Source organism: Lipotes vexillifer, unplaced genomic scaffold, assembly GCF_000442215.2.
Source record: "Lipotes vexillifer unplaced genomic scaffold, Lipotes_vexillifer_v1.1 scaffold822, whole genome shotgun sequence".
NCBI classification, from domain to species: domain Eukaryota; kingdom Metazoa; phylum Chordata; class Mammalia; order Artiodactyla; family Lipotidae; genus Lipotes; species Lipotes vexillifer.
The window spans coordinates 3238106-3247110 of record NW_006770496.1 but is presented as its reverse complement, the minus strand read 5'-3'; the positions used below and the strand labels follow the sequence as shown (position 1 = coordinate 3247110).

General features: G+C 36.5%; 1 protein-coding gene across 1 annotated transcript in view; it reads right to left on the bottom strand.

The window, feature by feature from the left end:
- Positions 1 to 9005, bottom strand: part of DPY19L1 (dpy-19 like C-mannosyltransferase 1) — an 87515-nt gene that overhangs the window by 37938 nt on the left and 40572 nt on the right. The window contains exons 8-9 of the mRNA XM_007446125.1: positions 6535 to 6634; positions 4247 to 4324 (exon numbers count right to left, since the gene is read on the bottom strand). Of these exons, the coding sequence (XP_007446187.1) occupies positions 4247 to 4324; positions 6535 to 6634 (178 nt within the window). The remainder of the gene's footprint in view (positions 1 to 4246; positions 4325 to 6534; positions 6635 to 9005) is intronic.

Here is a 9005-nt window from a genome sequence, read left to right as displayed (position 1 = left end):
AAAAAAAAAAAAAAAAAAAAAAAAAAAAAAAAGGGCAGAAGACCTGAATTGATGGTTCTTCCAAGGAAGACATACAAATGACCAACAGGTACATGAAAAGGTGCTCGATATCACTAATCATTAGTAAATGCAAATCAAAACCACAATGAGACATCACCTCACACCGGTTAGAAAGACCTTTATCAAAAAGCCAAGAGATAAGTATTAGTGAGGATGTAGAGAAAAGGGAACCCTTTTCCCCACTGTTGGTGGGAATGTAAATTGGTACACTGTGAAAAGAGTATGGAAGTTCCTTGAGAAATCTGCAGGGCAGAAATAGAGACACAGATGTAGAGAACAAACATATGGACACCAAGGGGGGAAAGCCGTGTGGGGGGGGGTGGATGAATTGGGAGATTGGGATTGACATGTATACACTGATGTGTATAAAATGGATGACTAATAAAAACCTGCTGTATAAAAAAATAAATAAAATTCAAAAAAAAAAGAAATTAAAAATAGAACTACCATATGATCCAGCAAATCCACCTCTGGGTATATACCCAAAAGAAACAAAAACAGGATTATCAAAGATATATCTGCACTCCCATGTTCATTGCAGCATTAGTCACAACAGCCAAGACATGGAAACAGGCTAAGTTTCTATCCATGGATGAATGGATATTGAAAATGTGGTATATATACACAATAAAACAGTATTCAGCTATAAAAAAGAGGGAAGCCCCTGCCATTTGCATCAACATGGATGGATCTTGAGAACATTAGGCCAGGCGAAGTAACCTATTCTGGAAAAGACAAATAATGCATGATTCCACTTATATGAGGTACTTAAGAGTAGTTAAAAGCATAGACAGAGGACGCAGAATGAGGGTTTCCAGGGCTTGCGGGGAGGAAGGAGAATAGGGAGTTATAACTCTATAGGGTATAGAGTTTCATTTTTGCAAGAGAAAAAGACTTGTGGAGATAGACGGTGGTGATGTTTGCACAGCAATAAGAATGTACTTAATATCACTGATATGTAAACTTAAAATGCTTAAGACAGTAAATTTTATGTGTATTTTATCACAATAAAAAAATGGGAAAAATTTTTGGAAACAATTCCATATTTTTTTCCTTTTTAACTATAGGGATTTAGGAGCTTATAAAGCAACTATGGATATGGATAACTAGTTCCATAGTCAGTAAGTGACATCATAAAGTGTATATCATTTACCCAGGATAGGTTCTACTACAAACTAAACCTGTGTAATGCTAGTACTTTTATAACTATAACTTTGAGTCAAAGTCCTCATTGATAGTTGCCTATGTGACTGTGTGACTGACAGACTCTAAATGCTTAACAACTACTTGAATTTTTATTGCTATGTAAAAAAAAAAAAAAATTAAACAGTTTGGGGAAAAAAACTCAAGTCTAAAAAAGGATAAGTACTGTCCAATACCATTCATGAGATTTAAAACCCTAACAAAATAATAGCAAATGAATCCAGATATATAATTAGTATAAAAATTGTTTAGTCCAGAAAAGCATGGTTTCTTAATGTAAAAATTCAATTAATGTAATTCACCACAGTAACGTATTAAAGAGGGAAAAATACAGAGGATCATCTAGACAGATGCAGAAAAGCATTTGATGAAGCTGAGCCTTTATTAATTTCTTTGAAAAAGTGTTTAAAGCATAATGAGGACATGTTAAAAGAACAAAGAAGCCAGCAGGAAGTAGCTGGCCAAATCGGGAACAATTCAAGCATCAAAGCAAATAATGAAAATAGTGGATTACATGGCAGTGAATAAAACAGATGCCATTTTTTCCTTGGACATAAGAGAAAAATTGATGAAAAGTCTGAATAGGAGTGACACAAAAAAGGAAACACAAAGGGCCCATAAACATACGAAAAGATGTTCAACTTTATTGAAAACCAGAGAAAATGTAAATTAAGGCCGTAAGATACCATTTTATACTCTCCAAATTGACAAAATATAAAAAGATATAGGATAAGAAGAACTGTTATATGTTACTGTTCAAAGTAGTCTAATCATTTTTGAAAAACAATGAACATTAAATTGTGAAGTTGAACATGTATTTAATTTACCACCTAAAAATTCTACTACTATGTAAATACCCTAGAGAAACTCAATATATATTCCCTAGGAGGTATGTGTAAGAATGTACACCATTATACATAAAAGGAAAACACCTAAATGTCTTTCAACAAGAATATGGATAAATATATCATGCTTTATTTATACAATGCAAAACATAAAGCGAAGAAAATGTCTGAACTCCAGCAACATACAAATTTCAAAAATCTGAGTGAAAACTTATGTCTCACAAAAAGGATACCATTTTATAAACCTTAAAAACAATACTAATATTTAATAATAAAAATGTATTATTTAGGAATAAGTAGATGGTAAAGTCATAAATGAAAGCAAGTTAATTATAATTTTAAAAGTCAGGATAGTGGTTATCTCCAAGAGAAGTGAGGGGATGTGTTCGGGACACACAAGGGCTTCCAAGTAATGATGGTTCCATTTTTCAGTTGGAGGGTAGGCTCATGGTTGTTCATTTTAGAACTCTGTCCATAACTTCTCTATATGTTATAAATGTCCTATTTGTATGTAACAATTATTAGAGAATAAAAAAATATATGGGGCTTCCCTGGTGGCGCAGTGGTTGAGAGTCCGCCTGCCGATGCAGGGGACACGGGTTCATGCCCCAGTCTGGGAAGATCCCACGTGCCGCGGAGCGCCTGGGACCGTGAGCCATGGCCGCTGAGCCTGCGCGTCCGGAGCCTATGCTCCGCAACGGGAGAGGCCACAACAGTGAGGGGCCCGCGTACCACCAAAAAAAAAAAAATATATATATATATATATATATACAGCTGTAGTATAAACCCTGACAGTTGGGGAGTTTTTCTTCTTCTTAATACAAATGTCTGACTTAAAGCTTTTATTGCGATCCACTCCAAACATGGCTATCTCTTGAATAAACATATTGCCAGCCACAAGACTACATAAAGGGTCAGGCCACCTGCCCCCCCTGAGGCTCCTTTGTTTTAGAGATCTTGATTAACTTCAACAACTGACCTTTGGGCCAGTTTTTTCTCTTCCTGTGATGTAAATTCCCACTCGTATGTTTTAAATTCACCCCCCCCCCAAAAAAAAAAGAGCCCTCAAAATCCTAGGCCTCCATCCTGGACCCCAATAAGGCAGAACTCCAGGGCATGCTTGTTCCCTAACTCTCCCACGCCTACCCCCACACCCCGCGACCTAACTGTGTGGTCCCAGGTGTGCTGTGTAATTGCCAGGTCCTGTAAGTAATAAACCTTGGTTTCTTTCAAAGTTTCCTGATAGTTATTACTGAAGGGCATCTTGCAATCATAAGAACCACAAGTGCCTGTCCAACCACAACATTGTTATTGATAGGCTGAGACCAGCACAAAACAACAGCATGCTGTAATTACATTAAAATTATAGGAAAAAGAAAATATCAAAATTGTAAGAACTAATGACAGAGAAGACAAATGTTTTTAAATATTCATCAAAATCAACCATCCAGCCCTAAGACCTCTGCCCTGGCTATTTCATCAAGCTAGAATATTCTTCTCCATGACATCTACTTAGCTGACTCCCTCTCCTCCTTCCAGTCTTTGCTCCACTACCCCCTTCTCAATAAGACCTCCTCTGACCTCCTCATGTGACACCTCAATCTCCCATCCCTTGACACTTGGCCAGCCTGACCTTGGGGTACCATGACTTGTCCTTTTCCATAGCCCTTACCACCTTCTAACATGCTATATAATTTACCCATTTACTATGTTTATTATTTATCCTCTGTCTTCTTCCTCCGCTCTTTTAGGATGTAATCCACATATACGCTGGGATCTTTGCGGTTTTATTCACTGATATGTCCCACATGCCTGGATAGTTTGTGCTCAATAAATGAATATTCCACTTCATTTTAACAGAAGGCTCCTGGATAATATACCATCCCATGTTTCTCTTTCATGAATTACCTCTTTTACTGATAATGTATAAGTTGGGCACAAACTCAAATCAGATAATTAAATTTTCTGGGTGGCCTATTTAAAACAAGGTCTGTTAATTATATCACAGTTTTTGAATAACACTTGTTTTATTTATGGAATTATGTCAAAACTAGTTGCAACCATGAATAAATAGAATACTAATCAGGAGTTTGTTTTAAGGTCAAGGTAAATGGGGAAAAAAAATTAAAAACCATTACCATGTGCATATAAATGATCTTCTGTAATTTGCATATATCAATGTATCCCACAACATATACTGCAAATAATGATGCAATCTGAAATTTAAAAAGAAGTTATATTAAAATTATATATATAATGAATAGATTAAAAAATTAAGAAAAGATTATCTTTATTTTGCCTCAAATTTACATTTATATTTATATTGAAAGTAAGTTCTTTAGTTACCCTCTTACCTGCTAATTTATTATTTATTATGGTCAATATATTAATATGGCACATATCAGTTGATTTTTCTCTTCCATTCACATCTCTCTCAATTAACCATGTAAATTATCTACTTTACGGATTATCCAAACAATACTCCTTTTAATGTCAGAGTGACTCTACTGCCAACATGTACAGTTATAAAGTGCCTTAATCAAAAAATATAAAAATTTAATTATAACATGTGACAATACATAATTGGGGAAGGTACATTAAACTAAAAAGTAATTATATAATGCGTGTGTGTGTAAAAATACACTGAGTTCTGCTTGTTAGTCAGTCTTTACGAGTATCTCCATTAGTGCTTTCTTTCATTTATACAAATATTCAAGTGTTGGGCATAATCAAATTTATCAGATTTCAAACTAGAAGTACTTTCACTACAAAGGCATTTTTAATTTTTTAACAGTCTTGAAGAAAACTGTATGTATTTACCAAGAATTCTAAGAGTACTGGAGTTATTTATATGCATTAATTGATTATATGAATTAATTGATTAAATAATTTACCTCAGTAAAGTATAGAGAGGTATTATGTCAAACAGTGCCTCTCCACCTTTCTTCATGGAAAAAGCAATTCAAATTAAATTCCACGATTCTCCTACTACACAAATATGGTTTAAACAAATGGCAAAACAGCTGAATCTTAAACATGTAACTTAAGTTCCATTCATCAAGTTTTTTGTCTCCAAATAATCTACAACAAATTTTCCCAGTAGCAAGAAAAACAAGGTCTCCCTTGACCCAGATTTCCCCATGGGGAACATGGCACTGCTGAAGGGTGACAGATATGACACAGTAACTGTGGAGAAGTGTGTTGTTATTCAACGTAAGCCCGACAGAGGAGCACAGTACTGCCTACCCTCACTCCATGCACCTCCCCCCAGTTTCTCCCCGTCCCGCACCAAAAAAACAAAAACGAAAACAAAAAGCAGGCCATCTCCAATAAGTGAAAGGATAGGAACTCTCCCTTTCCACTCCAGGGGCTAAGCAATACACAGCAGGCCTACAGGGTAGAATCATAAGGAGTGACCCTCAGGGACATTTTAAACCAGAAACATTTAAAATGTCCTCAAACTAAAGAAGACAAAAGAGTCTAAAAGATAAGATCAAAGAACGAATGAAGTACAAATAGAGCCTCTTTAAAAAAAAAAAAATGATAGAAGCAGCAAACTTGATGTCTTAAGTAGCAGGTAATGTGTTAAGATTCTTACATACATGACCCCATCTGATCCTAAACACAACCCAATACAGTAGGGTCTTTTATTTTCTCTACTTCATAAATGAGACAACTGAAACCAAGAAAAGTTATGCAGTTTGTCCAACTCAAGCAGCCAGTGAATAGAGTTAGGACACAAATCCAGGTCTGACTTCATTTCTCAAGCAAGACATCTCAAAGAACATTGAAAAGCGACTCTTATACTGCTTTATATGAATATGAATATGGCCAGTATAAGAAAGAAGTAGAAACAGTGGTGGCAGGGAGAAATGAGCACACAGTTTACTCCCTCTCTCAATAAGCGACCTTTACCTTGCTTTATAGACCTCTATTTGAAAGGAAAGAGACAGAGTACGTGGAAAGATGATAAATATATTACAGGCTGGTAAGGGAGTTATATAAAACATAAATTGTTTAGCTATTTTTCCTATGTTATCCTATGTGTATTTATCCTATGTGTAAGAAAGTCCACTATTATTCACAAAAACATTTTACTTAAGATAAATACTACAGTCTCCTTAAGAGAAATACTTAATGTTATAACACTAGTTCTCTTTTAAGCAAACTAACACTGAAGAAAAAAGATAAGCATTCTTATAAACTTGAGTTCAATAAATGCATTCTACTAGTAAGTAAACAATTAACACCCATTAATAAGTAAATCATATATTTCCCTATCCCGAAACTTCTTTCAAAATATGGACTAAAAACACTTTTTAGGACTTAGAATCATATAACATTTCAGTTCTATAATTTTAGACAAATGAGTTCTCATAATCAAGCTCACTAAGCTTAATTCGTTTTAAAAATGTAAGCACCTTACCTGAGTAAGAAGTACAAACTGAGCAAACTGCCATGGAAGCATAAAAAATACATTGGAAATGCAGAGTGCAATCAAGCTTCCTCTGTAAAGTTTTGTAGCCCTTAAAAAGATAAAAATAAGTAAGTTTAACCAGAAAATATTCTAGCATGGCTCCAAACCACTGCAAATTAGAATCTCTAAACATGATCTGGTTATAACATAAACCAGATATAAAATGAACCAGTGGATTAGAAATTATACCTCCTGACACTCAATTACAACAATTTCCTGTGAAAAGAAAATCCCCAATATAACTGTAAAAAACAAAGCTTTCCAAGGAGAGAGAGAGCACCTAGGTCAGTGTATCCATTGAGATTTTTCAAACTATATTTTGGTGAATTCACAACCAAACGTATTTAAAGTTGCATTCAATAGATTCATTAGGAGAGACAAACGATGTCTATGAAAAAATCACAGAAGCAGCAGATTCTAAGTGCTAAGTATTCTGCAGACAAGCAAGCAAGTATTCAGGGTACAGGCTGAGCAGCTGAGGGAGGTTTTGTGGAGGATATGGGATAAAAGTTGGGTCCTGCACAGGTAGGATACAGAAAAGAGGCAATGGCAGGGGCCCTTCTGGAGTCACATTCAGAGGCTTTGCTTTGGTCCTGACTTGTATGCAAGGGATTTTTAGGAGGGTGAGGTGATTCTCTCATGCTACTTTTAAGAAGTACTTTTCTCCTAAATCAGTGAACCAGCGTGAAGCCCCCAATATGCCTAACATCTTCACTGTGGCTGGTATTAGGTGATTTATACAAAACTGAATTTCTAAAAATACTTAAAATTCAAAATTGGACAAAACCAATTTGTTAGGATAAAATATCTTTCTAACCTTATTTGTAAATGATGTTTAGCATTAGGAAAAGTCTATTCTAGCTTTATAACAGTATCCTTAGTACCTGCAGCCCACATGAACATTGCTCAGCTTCTTCCTGGCTCACTCAAGGCATTCACCTCTCCACCGCCCCACATCAAGAGATGTCAACTCTAGGTGGAAACCGAGAACTAGGGGAAATGGCTGCTCTACAAGAGAGAGAATTCAATAATAAAGATGAAATATCCAAAGACTTAAATGACCACTAGAAATTAGGCTGTCATCCTTCAGAAGAAAGGTAAGAAGTTTACCACAACTCCAGGAAAGGAGGATGTGCTTTTCCCCAGCAAAAAGGACTGCAGTTGCCAAGGAAGCAGAAGGAAGATGTCAACTAGAGAAAAGCAAAGAGAATGATAAAAGCCCTTGAAGGAAGGAAATTCCCTTACCTAACACTTTTTTATAAAAACCAAAAGTAAAGACAAGAATGAGGAGGTGGATGAGGCTGAAATGACAATGATTAGGAGGCTAAAGAAAACATAAAGAGCTTACCACAAAAGCACCTGACAAACAAGACAAAAGAACCTAACAGAACGCAGTCCCTGAAGCCAAGAAACAGGAGTTGGAGTAGCTCCACTGCGGTCAGTAGAATAATAGCCTCTAAAGAGGCCCACTACATGGCAAAGGGCAATTAAGGTTACCCATCAGCTGACCTTCAAATAAGGAGATTATCCTGGATTATCCAGGGGGGCCCAATGTAATCACAAGCGTCCTTAAAGTCAAAGAAGAAGGTTGGAGTAAAATGACTGCTAAGAACTCAATCCACCATTGCTAGCTTTGAAGATAGAGGGGGCCACAGGTCAAGGAATGCAAGCAGTCCTCTAGAAGCGAAAAAGACAAGAGCACTGGTTCTTCCTTAGACTCTCCAGAAGAAGTGCAGCCCTGCCGACACCCCTATCTTAGGATTTCTGAGTTACAGAACTGTAAGATGTAACATGATAAATCTGTTTGTGGTGATTTGTTACAGCAGCAATAGCAAAGTAGCAGAACCTTCTACAGTACACCCCTCGGGATGGATGAAAGGAAGCAACCCTTAGCAGGTGGAGCAGCACCGTACACAGCTGCTCAGATCACAGGACATCAGCAAGGGAATATGGGAAGAATCAAAAGTTTGCCATCACTGGATTGAAGACAGAAGCAGAGGCAGAAGAAAAGCAGAAAGTAGAGACTGATGGGCAGTCCACTGTATTGGAGAAAATATTGTATTGGAGAATACACTATTGTATTGTATTGGAGAAAAAAGCCAAGATCAAGAACGCAGATGTGGAAACACCACAGCATGTGCAGTGATGAATCAGACACTCATACGGCACAACACTTCCTTCCTCAAGTGTTTGACAAGGAAACCTCTATCAAAGTGCCCCAGAACTAAAGGTAATGAATTCAGAGTTCATCTTATGTGAAGATGCTAAAGAAGTTCTAATTTTCATAATAAAAGAGGAATTTAAGGGACAGCAATCAGGCTGGAGTTGCAGAGACTTTACAAGCTAATACAAAAGCTGCCACCCATCCCACATTCTGTGAAAGGCTGGTCTAAAAACCCTACATAAGAGACAAAGCCATG